The sequence below is a fragment of the Lutra lutra genome, chromosome 3 (assembly GCF_902655055.1).
Source record: "Lutra lutra chromosome 3, mLutLut1.2, whole genome shotgun sequence".
Lineage (NCBI taxonomy): Eukaryota > Metazoa > Chordata > Mammalia > Carnivora > Mustelidae > Lutra > Lutra lutra.
Window position 1 is genome coordinate 41,418,222 of NC_062280.1, and position 20,869 is coordinate 41,439,090.

General features: G+C 50.1%; 1 protein-coding gene across 3 annotated transcripts in view; it reads left to right on the forward strand.

The window, feature by feature from the left end:
- DGKD (diacylglycerol kinase delta) overlaps nucleotides 1-20,869 on the forward strand; it is a 127,911-nt gene that overhangs the window by 76,517 nt on the left and 30,525 nt on the right. For all 3 annotated transcript variants that reach the window (XM_047721413.1, XM_047721414.1, XM_047721415.1), the window contains 13 exons: nucleotides 5,898-6,002; nucleotides 6,261-6,393; nucleotides 7,644-7,750; nucleotides 8,109-8,234; nucleotides 8,364-8,466; nucleotides 9,094-9,256; nucleotides 12,322-12,430; nucleotides 15,577-15,716; nucleotides 16,885-16,969; nucleotides 18,149-18,243; nucleotides 18,349-18,448; nucleotides 18,525-18,798; nucleotides 20,131-20,280. In XM_047721413.1, coding sequence (XP_047577369.1) covers nucleotides 5,898-6,002; nucleotides 6,261-6,393; nucleotides 7,644-7,750; nucleotides 8,109-8,234; nucleotides 8,364-8,466; nucleotides 9,094-9,256; nucleotides 12,322-12,430; nucleotides 15,577-15,716; nucleotides 16,885-16,969; nucleotides 18,149-18,243; nucleotides 18,349-18,448; nucleotides 18,525-18,798; nucleotides 20,131-20,280 — 1,690 coding nt within the window. The remainder of the gene's footprint in view (nucleotides 1-5,897; nucleotides 6,003-6,260; nucleotides 6,394-7,643; nucleotides 7,751-8,108; nucleotides 8,235-8,363; nucleotides 8,467-9,093; nucleotides 9,257-12,321; nucleotides 12,431-15,576; nucleotides 15,717-16,884; nucleotides 16,970-18,148; nucleotides 18,244-18,348; nucleotides 18,449-18,524; nucleotides 18,799-20,130; nucleotides 20,281-20,869) is intronic.

Consider the following 20,869-nt stretch of genomic DNA (forward strand, 5'->3'; position numbering starts at 1 on the left):
TTAGAGCTGGTGGCAGGGCTCGATCTCATGACCCTGAGATCATGACCTGAGCCAAAATCAGTAGTCAGATGGTTAACTGACTGAGCCACTCAGGTGCCCCTGGATCCATTTCTAACACTATATTAGAATAGGTCTGATAGTCTCTCATGTTCATTCGCGCATTTCCATCTTCTTTTGCCTAGTTATTCTACATTTGCGTTTCTAACCAGACTTCTTTATTCAAGAGTCTGCGCAGCTGTGCCATTTTTCTTTTGATTCAGTTATATGGTTGGTTTTATTCCAAATTCTGTATTCTTTTTAACTGAAATAGAGCATCATATGGAAAAGTACACTTACTCCAAGTGCACAGCTCAATGGATGTTCCAGATAAAGAAACAGAACATTAGCAGCCTCCAGTAGCTCTCCCATGTATCCTTGTTCCCAAAAGCAACTACTGGAAGCAGCTAGCTTCTAACACCATTGATTAGCTTTGCCTGGTTTATCTTAACTTAATATATGCATTTGAGATTTTATAAACACGAAATCTTCTTTTGTGTCTGGCTTCTTTATTTCAGTATTGTAGAATACATTGTGTTATTAGCAGTAGATGGTTTATTCTCCTTGTTCTGTGGTTTTCCGTTATATTAATATATTACAGTATATTTATCCAGTCTACCAGTGCTGGGTGTTTGGGTTGTGTTCATTGTAGGCCTGTTAACAGTAGTGTTGCCGTAAATATTTGTGTGGGTTTTGATGAGGAGTGTTTGGGTGGAATTGCTAAGCCATAGGATATACATGAGTTCAGCTTTACTGTTTTCCACAGTAGTTTTCCCAAAGTGCCTTCCTGTTAGCATCAGGTGGGTGTTCTAGGTGACCTGCATCCTTACCGATACTTGATGTCCATCTTTTTCAATTCGGCCCCTGTGAAACGTACAGCATGCTGGGATTTTAATGTCTACTTCCTAGATTACTAACAAGGTTGAGTGCATTTTCATGTGCCTTATTGATTGATTGTTAAATAACTGTTTGAGTCTTCTGTCCATTTTTCTGTTAGTTGGCCTCTTTTCTTCTGATTGTTTTGATTTTAAAAAATTTTTTTTAAATACTAATTTATTTATTTATTTTGAAAGATTTTATTTATTTGACAGACGGAGATCACAGAGAAGCAGGCAGAGAGAGAGTGGAGGAAGCAGGCTCCCTGCTGAGCAGAGATCCCGATGTGGGGCTCGATCCCAGAACCCTGGGATCATGACCTGAGCCGAAGGCAGAGGCTTTAACCCACTGAGCCACCCAAGCGCCCCAGATTTTTTAATTTTTTGAAAATGTTTATCAGAACACGCAGAGGGGGGAGAGGGAGAGAGAGAGTCTCTCTTTTTAAGATTTCATTTATTTTTGAGAGAGAGAGCGAGCGAGCAAGCGCAGAAGTAGGGGGAGGGGTAGAGGGAGAAGCAGGGTCCCCACTAACCAGGGAGCTCAATGCAGGACTTGATCCTCGGATCATGACCTGAGCTAAAGGCAGATGCTTAACTGACGGAGCCACCCAGGTGCCTGAGAGAGAGAATCTCAAGGAGACTCCATGCTGAGCTGGGAGCCTGATGCGGGGCTCTATCCCATGACCCTGAGACCACGACCTGAGCCGAAACCAAGAGTTGGAAGCTTATCTGACTGAGCCACCCAGATGCCCCTTTTCTTACTGATTTTTAAGTTCTCCTACCCTCAGGAGAATTTCAGTAAGTGTCTGAAGATTCCCCCTCATCTATGGCTTTCCTGCCCTGTCTCTGAGGTTTAGGAGAGAAATGCTTCCACCATTCTGTCTGTGATATCCTTTCTCTTTCAGTCTCTCTTGTCTTGCCAGCTTCAAGGTCTGCAGGGTGCTCTCACTGTCTGGTTAGTGGGTATCTATGTCGTGGTCTGTCATTTGTTCTGTAGTCTTACTCTGCCCTCTCCCTTGGTACCAAGTGTGCTTATTCATCACTGAATCTCTGTGATGTCACTGATTGGTCCTGTCAAGTTCATGTATGACCCTCCTTTTAATTTGCGTTTACCATTTCAGTTGATTTAGTTATGTGAGCCGTTTCTTTGCTTGAAAAATACAGGGCATTTTTGGTCTCTAAAGTCTTTTCTGTGTGAAGGCTAGATTTTGGGAATAGTGGGAAGAGTTTTATCCTTTATGCACCATTCCTTGGCTTCTAAGAGTTGTGGTCTTGGCTGCTATCCAAGCAGAGGATAGTTTTATTTGTAGGAACATCTCTTCCTGCCTTCTTCCTGTCCTGTGAGCTGGATGAGCAGCCAGGAGAGGTCTCATGCAGCACCTGCTTCTCTCCTGGGGCCTTTCCTGACCCCTCTGCTCCCAGATCAAGGAACTGAAGAAGAAGCCCTGTGCAGGACAGCTCTCTTACTGGCAGCCACTCATTTTCCTTTTCTTCTGAGGAGACCCTTCTGTCCCCACTTTTCTTGTGCATTGGCCCCAGGCTGGTGTTAGGGAAACAAAGAGGGACAGGCAGGAGCCTTTGTTGGGGTGTGTGACACTGCTAGTTATTGTTTGGGAAGCTTCGTCAGAGCTAGAATGCTGTTGAGGACCTTGTCAGGAGACCAGCGTGAGGAGGAGCCTTTCAAGGAGATGGAGTCATTACCAGTCTTGTGGACCACTAAGAAATATGGATTCTGTCTCAAAGGTGACAGAAGATGATGGGATAGAAGCAGAGATAGACTTTTATTTGGTGGGAGTCTTCTGTGACAATTCCCATGGTTTGGAACATGGACTGTTGGTATTGGAACGGTCTCAGGAGGGAGGTGCCACATGGTCCTGTCAAATAGATACTGCTCTAAGATCAGGCCCAAGAGCCTGGAGCAGCGCTGGTGTGTGTGTGAGAGAGAGCATGCCTCCACACTTGGATGACACTGGGGTGTGACATCGACATGACAGCTCCTGTGTTCAGAGGGGTGTGTGGAGGTAGCTGCTCTGGCTCATGCAGCTCGTCAGGGTTTTAGACCTGGAGGGATGTCCTAAAGCCACTCGAGTCTTGTGCACGTGGGTCCCTTTCAGTCCCATAACAACCCAGGTAGCTAATTTTTATCCTCCTTTTCCAGAATAGAAATGATGACAGTCTGCCCATGTTTCCTGGCCAGTCAGTGGCTGGGTAGGGTTCAAATCTGAGTCTGTCTGAGGTTTCTTCACACCCGCACAAGTAAGAGTTTTTTAAAAGGGCTGAAACCAGGTTCTTGGACATTTATCTGTCAGTGTTTACTTCCTGTACACAATCACACAGATTGAGGAAGGGATGTCACTGTCATTTGTTTCCTATTATTCCCTGTCTTTAAACACAACAGTTTTGTCTATAACTTGCTGCCTTGTGGTGCCCAATACTCATGAAGCTGTTCCACGGTACCCCCCTCCTTTGGCTTGTGGAAGATGATGGGCCCAAAGATCCATCTTCTCAGATGACATTGGCCGAGTTCTGGAATAATGTGGGCACTTCATCTTGTAAAGGTTGTCACAGGAGTAGCAGAAGCAAGACCTAAAATAGAAAGGACATAAAAAAATGTCATTGTTCTCTTCTTTAACTATCATATTGCATAACTCTTAATATAATCCCTGAGTTATGAAAAGAAAGTATATTCTTTCTTTAACTGTATTTATTACACTGATAAAAATTTTTAAATATTAGATCTCACCCCAGAATGAATAATGAAGAAGTGTTTTCTGAGATTTTATAGACAGTTACTGATGAAAATGCCTTAAAGCACTGACCCCAGGCCATTGGCAGTTGCCAGCTCTCCCATGGCCTTTCCTGACCACCCTGTCTGTACAAAGTATCCACCAGCCCCATTCCCACACCCACGTTGTCTTCAGGACCTGTGTCAGTGTCTGAAATTGTCTCTCCCCAGGGTAAATTCTGTGTGAGTGGGAACCTGGCCTGTCATCGTCTTGGGATCTCAGATCTAGAGCAGACACTTAGCATGTGCTTGCTGGGCAGATCCTGGGATATGGGCTGTTCACGATGCTCTCCGTGTCTAAAGGACAGTGGCTGCCACCCCGTACCCACCCCACCCCAGGAGGGGAACCCAGCTTATCCAGTTGTCTGTTTTCTCTGTCCTCCCAACTCACCACCCCTCCCGCCCCCAGCTTCCCCAGGCTGGCCCCTACATGTAGTTACCCTGGTGACATGAGAGAATGAACCATGGATTTGTGACCCAATTCTAATTATCCCCTTCTGTGATTAAGATTTATAGGTGCTTATAGAAATCACCTAAGAGATCATTTATAAAGTACCATTTCTAAATTTTCTGAACCAGAAACATGATCATCTAATAATTTAAATTGGGTGTTGCTGGTACAAATTAAAGCTAAAAGATGGGCCAAAATCCAAAAGTTAAGTAACATATTTTATTGGGGAAGCAGGCATTTCCCTAACACTGCTGGTGAGAATGCAGATGGCATCAGCCCTGTGAGCGAATTTGGCAGGAAAATTACATATGTGCTTGCTCTTTGGGCAGTTCTGCTTCTAGAAACTTTTCTCCCAAATATGCCGGGAAGTATGTGAGGTCAGTGAAAAGGCTATTCATTGCAGCACTATTTGAGATAGGAAAGGACTTTTAACAACGTAAGGTTTCTGTTAATAGGGACCTGGTTGAATAGACTCTGGTGCTTCTGTCCAGCGGAGCCCTGTGCAGCTGTAAGGGAGAGTAAGGGAACACTCCATGTTGCTGAGGAGAGGTGGGCAGGGTAGATAATAAATGAAAAAGCAAAGGCAGAGAAAAATATGTGTGATTTACTACTGTTTTAAAAAGGGGGACTATGAATAGATATATATCTATAATAGATATAGATATATGTGTTTGCATCTGTCTTAAAAAGGAAGGATAAACCATACTTGTACTTACTTTTTAAAAGCTGCCGATGGGGAAAGGAGGGAACCAGGGTTGGGGGGACACAAGTCAAAGGTGGACTTCTGACTGTACCTGTTTTTTTAGATTTGACTTTGGAACCATGTAGATATTTTACATCATTACAAAACAAAATACGTAAAATGTTACAACTTTTGACAATGTTTACCAAAATTTTTAAATTTTTCCCTAAAAAGTTTATACTGTATTTAGCTCCCATCATTGCTTGAGGAGAACTCTTTTCTCCCATACTTCTGCCAACACCAGATTACCATCTTTCAAAACTTTGCCAGTCTGATAGGTGAAAAATAGTTGGCTACTTTCATCTGTGTTCTCCAATGACTAGAACAGTTAAGCATCTTTTTATTTATTAGCGCTTTGTATTTCTGTGAAATGCAAGTTCATGGCTTGGCTTGGTAAGAAAGATTTTTCTATTGATTTATAAAAACTCTTTATATGTTGTAGATACAATTTTCATTTGTTGATTATTACCAGGTTCTTGACCTCATTTCCAGTTAAGTTGTTCAAGCCCTTGAGTATAGTAGCTGGTTTTTTTTCTCTTGTCACACAGTACAGAGTTTTATACAAGAACATTATGTATGATGCATTTGAAATGCTAACATCATATTTAGAGTAACTTGGTCCAGCTTTTCCTAGACTGTTCAGGTGCTGGACCTCAATCTGTGAGTTCTTTGGAGTGATAGCAGTTGTGTTTTCTTTCCTTTTTAAAAATTTCCTATGGCTTATTACCATGGTCTAAGTGGTAGGTGGTTGGTGAATGTCTGCTGAAGTTGGTTTTTGGTGAATGTATAAACTAAATTTGATTGTCTTTTGATTTTGAGACTTTTCTTGATTTTTAATGATCCATGATGATCATTTTTATGTTTGGTTCAACTGAGAATCTGAACGAGTCTGCCCTTTTTCATTAAAAAAATATATGTGGTGAAAGTAGATTTTTGGAAGTTTGTATAGTTGTTAGTGTTTGTCCTTTGTTCATTGCTCTATCGCCTGTATTTCTTGTTTCTTTCTAGGTCATTACTCCGTGTAGGAAACTCATCTTGTGTGCCGATAACAGGAAGGAAATGGAAGAGTGGATCGCAGCGCTGAAAACCGTCCAGAACAGGGAGCACTTTGAGGTCTGGAAAGAGAAACATCCCTTCTTATTGCCATCCTGTTAATATTCTGCCATTGAGCATCAGCCATGTGTGGACTGAGCCGTCTGGCACTCACTTTCTCACATATTCCTGGTAAAATTAAGGCTCGTTCCTTGTCCTTTTGGCTGATGCTGTTCTCCTCTCCTCTCTTGGAAACTTTATTGAATCCCATTGAAGTTACCACATTCAGGGATGTCGAAGGGACACCTTATCTTTGCCATCCCTCTTCTGTTCTTGCAGCCTACCCAGTACAGCATGGACCATTTCTCAGGGATGCACAACTGGTACGCCTGCTCCCATGCGAGGCCAACCTACTGCAACGTGTGCCGGGAGGCTCTGTCCGGGGTCACGTCTCACGGGCTATCCTGTGAAGGTATGAGCAGTGTGGTACTCTGCTGGGAAACGTGGTCTGAGGTTGGACCTGATGAAACCTTAGAAGCTCTTGAATGGTCCCCACAAATCAGTCAGTAGAAAGTAATTTCGGGGACTCCATGCTTGTTTATTTTACCTACTAAGGAGTCTGATAAGTTATTTTGTATTAGTAACAGAACAAAGTAAAAAGTGAAGTAGTGGTAATGAGACACCAAGAGGAAACAAGAAGAACACAGAGGAAAAGAGGTTACAAATCTGTGCTCACCGAGGTAGGTATGCCCTTCAGTAAACCGAGCTGTGATAAACCCATTAAACGTGGTCTTCCGGACCTGGAGGGCAGCTTACAGTGGCGCACAGAACAGAGGGCAGGAGTGGAGGCAGACCAGTCCTGGACCCTGGGCCAGTTCCCCCCTCTCCTGTTCTTGTACTGCCTGTGAAGTTAGGAATGGTTTGTACATTTTAAATAGTTGGGGGGTGCCTGCGTGCCTCAGTTGGTTAAGTGTCCAGCTCTTGATTTTAACTCAGGTTATGATCTCAGGGTTGTGAGATCGAGCCCCATGTTGGGTTCCGTGCTTAGCATAGAGTCTGCTTGTCCCTCTCCCTCCATCTCTGTCCATGCTGCACCTTCCCCGCATGCACTCATACTCTCTTGAATTAAAAAAAAAATTTTTTTTTGAAAAAGATTTATTTATTTGACAGAGTGAGATTGTAAGCAAGGGGTGAGACAGAGGGAGAGAGAAAAGCAGTCTTCTCACTGAGCATGGAGCCCAGCATGGGGCTCTGTCCCAGACCCTGAGGCGAACCTGAGCTGAAATCAAGAGCTGGATACTTAACCGACTCAGCCATTCACGTGCCCCTAAATAAATAAAATCTTTTTAAAAATGGTGGAAAAAAAAAGAGACAGTTTGGTGACATAGAAATCCTGTGATTTTTAAATTTCGGTGACCGTACTTGCAGCATGGTTCGCGGTAGCACTCGTGTTGCTGGGCAGGGTTGAGGAGTTGGGTCAGAGCCCACGTGCAGTCCCATGAAGCGGATGCCTGCAGTCCTGGATGCTGGTCTCACTGTGCTCAGACTCTGCGCATGCCCCCGCTGTGTCGTTTATAGCATGGATTGTGTTTAGTGTTCATTCCCGGCGGTCCTGGAAGAGCAGGGCAGGTCGTGCTGGACCGCCTCCTCAAGCACGGGGAGCACTGTGCTGAGCGAGGCTCGGGGTTGAGGCTTGATGGTCCCGCATCTGTTCTCTCACAGTGTGCAAATTTAAGGCCCACAAGCGGTGTGCAGTGCGCGCAACCAACAACTGCAAGTGGACCACACTGGCCTCCATTGGGAAGGACATCATTGAGGACGAGGATGGGGTATGCATGGGGGAACCTGACAACCCTGCACCGACCCTCTTCCCCTCATGCTGGTGTCGGGGCAGGGGGCCCTCCGCCCCCACTGGCCTGTGCTCACTTCTGCTGCTCGCACTGGGTGTGGGGGGCTCGGCATGGTCCACTGCGCCTCTCAGCCTGGCCTGTCCCTGTGAGTCGTGCTGTGCCCACCGGCAGCAGGAGTGGGGTGCTGGGCAGCATGCTGCAGACCCTGCCCTCCCCCTGCTTATGTCGGGGAGCAGGTCTTCTTTGAGTTATTCCAGAGCGTTTTCGCATAAGGGCTTCCTGGCCTGTGTGTGGGGCTCTGGGACGTCCTTAGGGCACATGTCTCTGTGCTTTGCAGATTGCCATGCCGCATCAGTGGCTGGAAGGAAACCTGCCCGTGAGTGCCAAGTGCACAGTGTGCGACAAGACGTGTGGCAGTGTGCTACGCCTGCAGGACTGGCGCTGCCTCTGGTGCAAGGCCATGGTGAGTGGGCAGGCTGCATGGGCCTGGCACCTGCTCCCTATGCGTTCTCAGCTGGTCCCGAAGTGCCCACTTCCGAAGTGGCAGGGAGTGTTCCGGGGGATGCCAGTGACCCCCTGTGATGTGTTTCAGGTGCATACGTCCTGTAAAGAGTCCTTACAGACCAAGTGCCCGCTGGGCCTGTGCAAGGTGTCGGTCATCCCACCCACGGCGCTCAACAGCATCGATTCTGATGGTGGGTGCCTCGTGCTCTCCTGGCTCACCCAATATTCTCCCCTTCCCTGCACCAGGATGGGTGACGCTGGCAATTTGGGGATGATGTCGGGAAGTGGTCAGTCATGGCGGCTGGGGCGAGAAGACGTGCACAGAGGTGGTAAAGGAGTCTGGTGGCTGTTGAGCATCCTTGGATGGGAGCTGGTGCACTGTGCTCTCCATTTGCTGGCTTCCATCAGGCAGCATATGTGAACCAGCATGCTCACCTGCACCTGCTCCCCTGTCTAGGTGGTAGATGACGGTGTGTATTCACAGGCCTTGGTAGAAGGTGGGAAACTGGGGTATGGAACTTAGGAACTAGCTCCTCCAGATTGAGAGCAAGAGGGAAGGACAGCAGTGAGGTGCATGGTCTTTCTGAACTTGAGTCATGTAAGCACAAAGTCAAACTGCCTGGGACCCCCATCCTTCTCCATGGGGAATGGGGCTGGGGAAGTTTGTTTCTTGATATCTCTGGCTGGTGACTGGGCATGCACGTGGAAGTTACAGGTCTCTTGCAGGTGTTGGCTGCTTTTTTATATGATGGGGCCCCTGCCAGGCTTTTGGACAGCTTTCTCATTTTTCCCCTCTCCCTTTCCATCCTACCATCCAGGCTTCTGGAAGGCCACGTGCCCTCCATCCTGCACAAGCCCACTGTTGGTCTTTGTCAATTCGAAAAGTGGTGACAACCAGGGTGTGAAGTTCCTCAGAAGATTCAAACAGCTGCTGAACCCTGCCCAGGTCTTTGACCTTATGAACGGAGGACCACACCTCGGGTAGGAAGCTTATAAAGTCAATCTTTCTTGGAGTTCTAAAAACGTTTGAAGATAATGCATTACTCGTGACAAAATGATTCAAAGATACAGACAAATTTAAATAGGAAATAAAAATAGTCCCTGTTGAACAGTGAGTAGAGCTGCTTGTCTCTCTAGCTTTCACTTGTGTCTTTCAGTCGTGCAGACACACTTTGAAATTGGTTCCCTCCTGTTATCTTCTATCACAACGGCCTGCTCTTCGCGTCTGTCAGCATGGGCGTGTCCTCACGCCAGCCATTACAGGTCCTCTCCTTCTTGTAGTGGAGCCTGGGACTGAGGAGGCCATGTTTCTCCAGTGAGGCCCCCAGGGAGAGTCTTCATCTGGGGGGACACAGGAGGTCTCTTATCTCATAGGTACCCTGTACTTACAGGGCCCATGGCGTGTGCAGACATGTGAAGCCCAGAGTGTGCGGCAAAGTAATTAGGCCTTTCTCTGTTAGCTGGGGATGTGAGGTGTGTTCTTTTTCCTTTTGTACATTGTGTAGTTTGTGGAGAACATTTGCTGCTGTAACGAACGGTTAGCTTCCTTGCTTGGCATCACCAGTTCAAGGTAGGGCTCTAGGAGGTGGCCTTGCCTGGAAGGGAGATTATCCAGGATATTTGCTGTGGAAAGAGCTTGCAGAATGTGTTCTCTGGTGTGATTTGGCCTTGGAGGCTCTTGGGAGTGTGTTGTTCTGGAGCCAGGTGTTGCTGGAGCAGGAGCTTGGGCCCCTGTCAGGGGAAAGGAGCATGCCCGCTGGCGCCCTAGGGGTCTGGCATGTCGGTTTTCCTCATGGGCGGCAAGGCCCCCGCTGGGAAGCAGTCATGGGTGGCAGCTTGCCGAACTGGTCCTCAGAGGCCACGCTCCACGCATTTCTGTACATGGATTGCTCAACTGTTGGTCTGTGTGTGGAAGTACATTCACTCTTGGTTTGAGAGTCTTAAAAAAAGAAAAAGTCATTTTAGTTAAAAAATGGAACCACTTTTAGTTAAAAAAGTGGTGGGATCATCACAAGCCTTTGTATCCCAAACTGGGCCTGTAGACAGTGGGGGGCCCCAGGTCGTTGGGTGGGGCCTGTGGAATGGGTGTGGCAGGCCCTGCAAACCCCCACCCTGCCCCCTGCAGTTGGCCCTAGGAGTTCCCTGGAGACCAGCCCCCTGTGGGAGCCCCCAAGGAGATGCGGTGGGTATTGGTTTAGTAAGTTCCCGTTTCTGGGAAGCAGCCTTGACCTGCAGTTCACCACAAAACTTGGAGGCCCTGCTTCATTTTCCTGGTTCCCGGTCTGGATGTGTCCCATCTTCTCCAGAGAAGGAAGGCCTGAGAGAGACCAGTGTTCACAAGGGAGCATATGCGGCCATTTTTCGCACAACCTGAAGGTCAGGTGCAGTCTTGTTGCTTCAGGCCCTCAGCCCTGCTGATAGCCTCAGTTTCGTGCTGTGTCACTCATCCCTGTTTGTTTTGTGAGGGCTTCCTCTGGCCAGGACTCTGTGCCAGATGCAAGGGCAAGTAAGGTAGGGACCTTGTTTTCAGGGTGCCCAGCACACAAACAGGTAGTCAAGGTCACAGGACTGGACAATCTGTGGCGTGAACAGGGCTATGTACAGATTATTTAGGAGCCCAGGGAAGGGGCATACAAATGAACTGGAGAGTCTCTCAGTCTCTCTGCCGAGCTGGCACTGGAGAAGAGTTAGTGTTCCAGTGGCACAGAGGGAGGCGGGCAGCCTGGTAGGCATAGGGCGCTCGTGTGCAGAGAGGTGAGGACATGGTGGGGTGGCTGGGAGAGCTGTGGATCTGGGACAGGTAGCAGGCAGCTCCGGGCCGAGAGGTTTGAACATTCACTGGAAACAAGTGGCAGCTTTTTTTTTTTTTTTTTTTTTAGGATTTTATTTATTTATTTGACAGACAGAGGTTACAAGTAGGCAGAGAGGCAGGCAGAGAGAGAGAGAGGAGAAAGCAGGCTCTCCGTTGAGCAGAGAGCCCGATGTGGGGCTCGATCCCAGGACCCTGGGATCATGACCTGAGCCGAAGGCAGAGGCTTTAACCCACTGAGCCACCCAGGCGCCCTCAAGTGGCAGCTTCTAAAGCTAGACAGTTAGGGTGCCTGGGGGGCTCAGTCAGTTAAGCATCAAACTCTTGATCTCAACTCAGGTCTTGATCTCAGGGTGGTGAGTTCAGGCTCCATGTTGGGCTCCCTGCTGGGTATGAAGCCTATTTAAAATAATAAAGCTAGGGGCACGTGCGTGGCTCAGTGGGTTAAAGTCTCTGCCTTCTGCTCAGGTCATGATCCCAGGGTCCTGGGATCGAGCCCCGAGTGGGGCTCTGCTCAGCAGGGAGCCTGCTTCCCTCTCTCTCTGCCTGCTTGTGATCTCTGTCTAATAAATAAATAAAATCTTTTAAAAAATAATGATAATAAAGCTAGACACTCGGCAAGACTTTTGGGAAGGTCATGCTGGTGACATGAATTGGAGGGGTCCCGAAGGAGATGTGAGGTAGGGAGGAGGCTGCCATTCTCTGAGGAAGGAAGCTTACTTAGGTCGAGGAGGTGCCTGTAGAGTATGGAGTGACATGTTCTTGTAGACGGGTGAAGTGGTTTCCTTCAGGAAGGCCTGGAGGACATCATTCAGGGTCATTGGTATCTGTGTGGTCCCTGAAGCCAAAACCCGGAGAAGGCCTCTCAGGAGGAGGGTGAGGGATGAGCAGAAGGCTGTGGTGTTCTGAAGGGACAGTGCCCAAGAGGAGCACAGGAGGGCGATGGAGACAGATTTGAGGGGAACTTGATGGACCTCACACCTGGGAGGGAGGGGCAGTAGTAGCCTAGGGCTCCTGAGCTATGTGAGTGAGGGGCAGTGGGCATAGAGGCATGGGTGGGTAGCCCAGTGGGCTGAGCCTGAGCACACCTGGGCTCTGGCTTCCAGAGGCCTATTCACAGTGGGGACACAGGTGAGCCGAAAGGAGTGCAGATGGGGCCTTTTGGCTCAGGACTTGCTGACCATCATTTGTCCTTTAGAATGGACCTCATTTCTTTGACATTCTCTTTTCTCTGCAGCTTACGCTTATTCCAGAAGTTTGATACATTCCGGATTCTGGTTTGTGGTGGGGATGGCAGTGTTGGCTGGGTTCTCTCTGAAATCGACAGCCTCAATCTTCATAAACAGGTACGTGGCCATGTAGGGGCCCAGCCAGGGGAGAGTGATGCTCTGGTTCCGTGATGCTCCTTGTCCCCTTGGCAGGGTGTGGCGAGGGTCTCAGAGGGAAGAGCGGGCAGCCTGATGGCATCACAAGGCTTAGGAGCTGTGCTGTAGGAATGGGAACATCACAGTTAGAAGTGAAGGGAGCTATGAAAGAAATTCCAGTCCTTGGAGGTCCCAGGCAGGAGCAAGTTGGGTGGGACTGCCATCCCACGGCGCCCCACTGGCTTCTGTTGGGTAGTGGTAGAATCTGCTGCTCGCGGGGAGAGAGCAGAAGTAGACGAGAACGTTAGGTCACAGGATTCACTGGACTTAATGTCTTTCTTTTTTTTTTTTTTTTTTTGTTTTGTTTTTTTTTGTTTTGTTTTCATTGCTATTAAATTAAAAATAGATTTTCCTGTTTGGAAAACAAAAAATATGTTCATTGATTTTCCACTTTGCTCCATCATCCTCATTTCCCACCCCCCAGCATTAACCACTGCCACTAACATTTCAGTGACTCTTTCAGATCTTCTGTCGACATGTATATATAGTGTAAGATATGATGCTGTTTTAAACAGATTCACATTACCCATGGTCCTGTTACTGTGTTTTGCCTTGTGCCGCTCATCAGTAAATAGAGAGCCTTGTGATGGTTTTCCATTGGTGGAGCCGTGTGGCCCAGGTTGTCTTGCCTTCCTGCTCTGTGCAGGCTGAGGTTGCTCTCAGTCGGGGCTGTGCCAGTTTCTCTTCCTTATGCTGCAAAAGCTGTCCCTTCCCCTTCACTGTCTGTTGCTTATCTTCTTAGTTTCGCCTAAGTAGACAGAAAAGGTAGGCTTGACTTTTATTTCTTCAGTACTGATGAAGTCAAACATCTCGGTTAACTATGAATTTTTAGATGAATCAGGTGTTCATGTTTTTTGCCTAGTTTTCTGTTATGATATTTACCTTTTTAAAACATTTGATTTCTAAGAATTATTGTTATATTAGGAATATAAATTTCTCGTTGGTCCTATTTTTCCTAGTTTGTCATTTGCTTTCAACATAGGTTTTTCAAATCTTCAACCTGACTTGGGCATGTTTTTCAGAGATGTAGCCTTGTCTCCTGACTCTTAGTGTTGCTGGTCTTAGTAGGTGGGTGGACTTCTGTTGTCTGTGGTGAGCCCTGGGCCTGGGGATGATGCCGAGAGGTGGCCCATCTGAACCGGGCCTGTGCAGGTGGACTGCTCCGCTCAGGCACATACTGCCCCCTAGTGGACTAGTACACTTGGGTCCAGGATTATTTACAAAGTTCATTATCAGGAGTCAGGAAGCCAGGGAGGCCAGTCATCTGTTTACATCCATTCGGCTGAGTTCACTGAGCATCCATCTTTGGCTTCTCTGTGGCACTTGGTCCTGGTCACTCCCCCAGTTGCGTGGCTTCCCTGAGATCCCACCCTCACCCTTTCTCTGTTTCTCTTTCTCCTGGCTGCTCTCTAATCTGCTTCCCTGCCTCAGAGTGCCTCAGGCCTGGCATTTTCAGCACAGAGCCTACTGCTCAGCCCTACCCAGCCTGCATTTCTTTCCCTGGAGTCTGAAAATACCGTCCACCAGACATCTAAGCCAGAAATCTGACAGTCGTTCTGGATTCTTCCCTCGCCCTCCCTCATGTTGTAGTTAATCACTGGCATTACACTCCAGTGTCTAGGCCATCTTCTGTGTGCTGCTGAGTACACCTCACCTGACCCCGGGCCTCTGTCCATCTAGGCCTCTGTCCGGCTGCTCCTCACTCAGGGCCTTCCCCACGGGCAGTTTTGCACACTCACTCTCATTCATTCTAACTGAGTGTTCTTTGGTGGCTCCTTGGCTTTCGGATAAAGTTCAGACTTAACACAGTTTATTGGAGCTCCTGGTGTGGCTCCTGCATCTCTGTTTCTCTAACTTCCTCACTCCTGATGGAGCAGGTGGGTCACCTCTCCACCTGGAACACCACTGTGTCTTCAGTGTGAAGCCTGCTCCTTTTCTTTAAGGCTCTGGAACCAGGTCCTCCCTGCATGGTGTGCTGGGCCTCCTCGTCCTTGCAGAGGACCAACTGTGCTTCCACACGCTGCATGTGGAGCTGGAGGCTGAGTTCTTGGGCATCCAGCATATAGGGAGCTCTCTGAGCCCAGACTGGCCCGATGAGAGTTCCAGCTGGAGGGCCAGACCTGAGCAGTGCACACTGTCACTCTGGGGAGGGTCAGGTGGAAGGCTGGAGGCCGAATGTGGGGGCGTGCTCAGGTTTGGTGACTAGACTGTTGATGTCCTGGCTCCTGTTTTTTTTTTTGTTTTGTTTTTTGTTTTTTAAAGAAACATATAATGCATTTTTAGCTCCAGGGGTACAGGTCTGTGAATCGCCAGGTTTACACACTTCACAGCACTCACCATAGCACATACCCTGTCCAATGTCCATAACCCCACCCCCCTCTCCCAAACCCCCTCCCCCCGGCCACCCTCAGTTTGTTTTGTGACATTAAGAGTCTCTTATGGTTTGTCTCCCTCCCAATCCCATCTTGTTTCTTTTATTCTTTTCCTACCTCCCAAACCCCCCACATTGCATCTCCATTTCCTCATATCAGGGAGATCATATGTTAATTGTCTTTCTCTGATTGACTTATTTTGCTAAGCATAATACCCTCTAGTTCCATCCACGTCATCGCAAATGGCAAGATTTCATCTCTTTTATGCTGGTCCCTGTTTTTGATAGGACTTAGAAGCCAGGAGTGAAATGACACTAGTGATGTTTTTGGAAGCTGATCCTGGCATTAGTGAGTAAGATGTAGTGGGTAGAAAGGTAGTGGGGGAGCTCAGAGAATGATTCTCTATAGAGAAAGGGACAGGATTGTGGCCAGAGCAGTGAAAATGGGAAGGAAAGGAGTTTCGAAAATTTGTATCAGAGAGATCGTAGAGGATTAAGTGTCAAGATGAGAAATGGGTATGGGAGAGGGCTCAGATGGTTCTGTAATCTCAGCTTAGAAGACCCTTGGTGGTCTTCTGTGGGCTCTGCCTAGATTATGGGAGCCCACCCATCTTAGAGGAGAATCTCACTGAACTTAGCTGCCTGTGTAGGTAATGAGGGTGTTTAATGCCGTGTCTTCCCCTCTGTGTCCTGCCAGTGTCAGCTGGGAGTGTTGCCCCTTGGCACAGGGAACGACCTGGCTCGAGTGTTAGGCTGGGGCTCAGCCTGTGACGACGACACCCAGCTCCCGCAGATCTTGGAAAAGCTGGAACGAGCCAGCACCAAGATGCTGGACCGGTGAGTGGTGGGCATTCTTGTACCACACAAGGCAGGTCACCTGACCGGTGTTTTCAGTCTGGACTCCCCGGAGAACGTAGGTCCTATGCACCCGTTTGTAGAAATTGGACCGGAATGAGAATGATTGAATCAGTGTTTGCACCTGAAACTAATATGAACACTGGACAAGAATTACACTTTGGTAAGAAACATGAAAGAATCAGACAGATCTGGGATGTAAATCCCTGCCCTGTCACTGAGAGTTGCATGAACTTGAGTATTTTACTCAGTCTTGCTGTGTCTTAGATTCCTTGTTAGGAAAAGAAGAAAATCCCAGCTACCTTGCAGGGGTGTTGAGAGGTGGAGAGTTAATTCATTTGGTAAATTCAGCTAGAGTTTGTTGAAAAAAAAATTACACCTGATTAGGAATTCTTTTATTCTGGTAGTTTCTAACTTTTCATCAGATTATGCAGAAGGTAAAAGCAACCAGAATAGGTGAGGAACCAGGCCTGTGTGCTCGGGTACGGGGAGGCCTTGGGGTGTTGGAGAGGGCGGCTCTGCCCCCTGCGGGCACTGTGAGCAGAGTCAGCCTTATCACAAGGCAGGGCAATCCCGTTTCTCCATGTTCTGTTCCCAGAAGAATCTGAGTTCTGGGTAATTTTTAATTGTCCTGGGTAAATTTAAAAATACTTTGGCATCCTTTTTGAGTGAGCTACTTTTAGTTCTGAGCTAGAAGTAGGAAATCCCACTAAGCACATGCCTGTGGGAAATTGGTCTCACTGAAAACACTTCAGGGTCTTGGGAAGGATCCTGCAGTTGCAATTGGCAGTGTGATTTTGAGCACACTCTGGCTGCCCCTGCTGTGTCTTCTCTCTTTAAGGGCGGTGTCTGTGCCTTTGGAGCCTGTGAAATGCTCACACCTGGGGAGCTGGCTGCTGGCTGGGTCGGGGGGTGGGGGTGTTGGGGAGGTTTAGCATTCTGCAGAAGGGAAGCCCTTCTCTCGCGGAAGCAGGTGTTCCTTCCTGGGATCCCTTTCCCCTCCTTCAGGAGGGCTGTATGCCTTACTGGTTGTGATGCTTGTTCTCAGTTATGGGCCGCAGAGTGGAGAGAAAGGGCTTCCAGATAAAGTCAGAGTGTTAGCTTCCCAGGGGCTGGGCTGACCTGCTGACGGCTGCCTCCCTGTGTGCAGGTGGAGTGTCATGGCTTATGAGACCAAACTCCCGCGGCAGGCCTCCTCTTCCATGGGCACTGAAGACTTCAGTGAGGGCTCTGAGGTATTTGCTGTCGCCCCCACCGGGCGCCATCTTACCGGCCCACTCACCAGTTCAGGCCTCGTCCCCCGCCCTCCGGTGATGAGCCTCTCTTTAAATGTCCAGCCTGAGGTTAGACCCACAGAGGTGTGGGCTTAGCCCCAGGTGGCACTGGAGCTGAGTGAATTCCGACTACCTTGTGGGCTTTGGGGTCATCTGGGGGGCTTCCTGGGGTTACTCCAGCATTTGGGGTCCCTTGTGACGACTGAGGACTTCCTGCTCTCACAGCGTACATTCCCGAGACTGCTCCTGTGCGGCCATCGTCCCCACCAGGCCCCAGGCTCCCTCTCTGGACCCACCTTCTCTAGACCCCCCTTCGTCTTGCTGCCCTTATGGTCAGCCTGTGCTAGTTCAGGGTTCAGCTCTTCTCTTCATTTTGTGGGACTTAATGGTCCCCTCAGGGCCTAGATTTTGCCCAGATCAGTGCAGCACTGGGCACATAGCCGTGCTCCTCCCCCTGGGCAGGCTGGCTGCTGGCTGAGTGGAGAGAATGCTCTGCCAAGGGCTGTTTTCCATCGGGAGGGTCAAGGATAGTGGGCCAGGGCAGCGGTCAGCAAACGATGACCCCCCCCAGCTCCAGTCTGCCCATGCCTGCTCGGACCTGGCCGACGAGCAAAGAATGGCTTGTACGTTTTGAGGAAGAATACAGACTGCAAAGTCTGAAATATTTACTGTCTGACTGGCCCTGGGCTTGATCCTCAAAGGTTTGTCACATGGTAACCCCCATTAGCAGGCGGAGGTGAGTGGTGACGGGGTCCTTTACACTGAGAGGAGAGGGGCCAGGGCCAAGTCCTGATCAGAAAGAGAAATGTGTTGTCCACTGGGAACAGAGCCTCAGTTAAGGGGGCTTGCCTGTCGGCCTCGCTGCCGTGAGGCCCCAGGATTGAAGACTGCAACTCCCAGCGCGGACTGGGGATGTGTAGTCAGACTAAAGTGGAGCAAGCTCTCTGCGCTTTGGCTCCACGTGGTCTTTTTTGTTAAAATCTGTCTGTTCCCAGCTTGAGGAAGCTTTGAAATCTTTCAGCCGCACTGGCAAATCTCAGGTTGGCACGTGAAGGAAGCGGATGCCCCAGGCTAGCCGGGGACGAGGGTGAGTGTGCTGTGAGCTTCCGGTCATGCCTCCCTGTCTTGGGGTAACTGTAGGTGCAACAAATTCTCTTCTATGAAGACTCGGTCGCAGCCCATCTTTCTAAAATCCTGACGTCCGACCAGCACTCGGTGGTGATCTCCTCAGCTAAGTGAGTGCCCGGCAGCCTCGGGGGAGCCAGGGGTCAACCTCGCAGGGCGCCTGGTTCCCAGGCAGAACTTGCCCTGGAAGTGTCTTTCCACGTTTCCTCCCACAGAGTGCTCTGTGAGACAGTGAAGGACTTTGTGGCTCGGGTGGGAAAGGCCTACGAGAAGACCACCGAGAGCTCGGAGGAGTCAGAGGTCATGGCCAAGAAGGTTTGTCCCTGTGCCCCTGGGCAGGAGGGTGTGGGACAGAGAAGCACTCCGCCCCATTCCGTTTGTTTTCCTCCAGTGCTCTGTCCTGAAAGAGAAGCTGGACTCTCTCCTCAAGACCCTGGATGATGAGTCCCAGGCCTCTTCCTCCCTGCCCACCCCGCCCCCCACCATTGCGGAGGAGGTGGAAGATGGAGATGGGGCGGGCAGCGGCTGTGGCTCCACAGGGGACCGCTCGGTGGGGTCGGCATGCCCTTCCCGGCCGCAGATATTCCGTCCTCGGGAACAGCTCATGCTCAGAGCCAACAGCCTGAAGAAAGCCATCCGTCAGATCATAGAACACACGGAAAAAGGTAGTGGGTCTCTTAATGATGAAGTAGCTTTCTTCAGTAAGCACTGGGCACTCTGTTTTCCCCCAAACAGGGTGACAAGCAAGAACCCACCTTGTAGGTCACAGCCAGACCTTCAAGGTAACTTGCAGCCTGTGTGGTGGCAGCACCACGTATCCGAGAGCATGCTGGGGAGCATTCTCTATCCTCACCACGCTTGTATCTGATGGAAGGACCAGAGGGAGCAGAAAGTAGAGGGCAGAGCAGACGGTGCCTCCAGCAGGGGAAGATGTAAACGGGTCCTTGAGTGGGGGACCCGTCCCTGGAAGGGGCCTGGCCTGCGCTAATTGTGGGCCCTTGGGTGCAGCTTGGCAGAAGCAGGCAGTAGCAGCAGATGTGGAGGGAGCCTCTCCAAGGGGAGGTGGGGCTGCCCCTGGGGTGGGAAGTGTTCTGAGAAGAGCCTCATACTCGGAGCGGAGGAGCTCTGAGGAGGCCCTAAGGCAAGGGGAGGAGGCCTGGGAGAGGTGGGCCTGGCCCTGGGTGGTGGGTGAGGCTGTCAGCTGAGGTCTGGAGAGAGGGGCTGGCACAGGGCACTGCTGTGTTGAGGAGTGGGAGGCCAGGTTAGTGCGAGGTGGTCAGAGCAGTGGGGGGCTCTGAGGGGTCCCAGGCTGGGTCAGCCGCTGTGTCCCAGGTACTTGGGACCTGGTGGCCAGGCTGCTGACTCTCCATGATGAGCCTGGGGACAGTGGGTAGGCAGACCATGTTGGATTAAAGACTGTGCCAGCTGGTTGCTCCCTTTTTCTAGACTTGGTTTCTAAGCTTTGAGGGGAACACTGCAGGTGCAGGGTGACCTGTGGACTTCTTGTGTCCAGGCTCCCTTGCGCTGTGTTGTCCTCAGTCGGTGTGCTCAGAAACCCTCAGAAACCATTTCACCGCATTCCCATTCACCCCAGACCCTTCCCAGCAGACTGTCCTCCTTGTCCTTCAATGAGAAGCATGGGTTGTGGCGCCCTCCCCACTCCCACTGCTGTGCGTTGCACCAGCCCTGCTCCTGGCTGACGGTTGGTGGAGGCCTGGTGTGCCCCATTCTGCTCGCCTTCTCCACATCTTCCAGCCTCTTGGCTCTCCCCTTTTTCCCAGCCTGGCCACGCGGATGCCCAGTGCCTGGCCTTCTTGCAGGTCTGGGAGAACAGTGGGGACAGGGTGGCTGCTTTGGGCTGTGAGCTGAGAGGACGTCTGAAGAGAGCTCATGGAGGCGAGGAGGGGAGCCCGTGTTGCGCAGGAGCTCTGCGGCCCTGCGCCGTCCATGTGCTCTGCTGTCGCGTGCTCAACTGAGGGTGTTCTTTTCTTGCACAGCTGTTGATGAGCAGAACGCCCAGACCCAGGAACAGGAGGGGTTTGCTTTAGGTCTCTCTGAGTCAGAGGAGAAAAAAGACCTGAAGTCAGATGACAGAGTGTGTCCCACCGAGAGCTGCGGGGTTGCAAAGGGCAGGAGCCTCCGCAAAGGTACCAGTCAGTCCTGGTGACCCCATTGCTGTGGTTGGGCCCCTCCCACAGTTGGGAAGTTTTAGGTGCCTTCTCATAATTGCTTTAGCCACTTGGCACTGTAAAGTCATGAACACACAGCCTGTTTCCATGCACCACCTCCCTTGTCTGGGGAGGGTCCAGCAGGACCCCTATCGGAAGGAGTGTGCTTTCCTCAGAACCTGCCCTGCCCGTACACCCCAGACCCAGGCTTAGGCCTGTGGGTCCTCCTGGTGCACCAGAGGTCCCAACCCAGGGCAGGGACCCCTGGCTGCAGCCAGCCAGACACTGTGTGCCTGTGCAAGTTACTCCAGGCCAGGCTGCCTGGCATTCTGGCCAGGGTACCTCCTAGCTCTGTGGGGTGTCTGCCAGGGGACCCTTATTCCTCCCAGAGTAGCCCCGCAGCCCAGGCTGTTGCTGTGGAGAGGTACTGCCTTCCGCACTATGTGTAGCCCCCTCCCTTGGAGCCTGTACACCTGCTGGGAGGTGTCTGCCTAAACATTTTACTCAGTGATCGTTACTGCTCTGAGCTCCACACTGCCCATGCATGGACGCCCACAACCCAGACTGT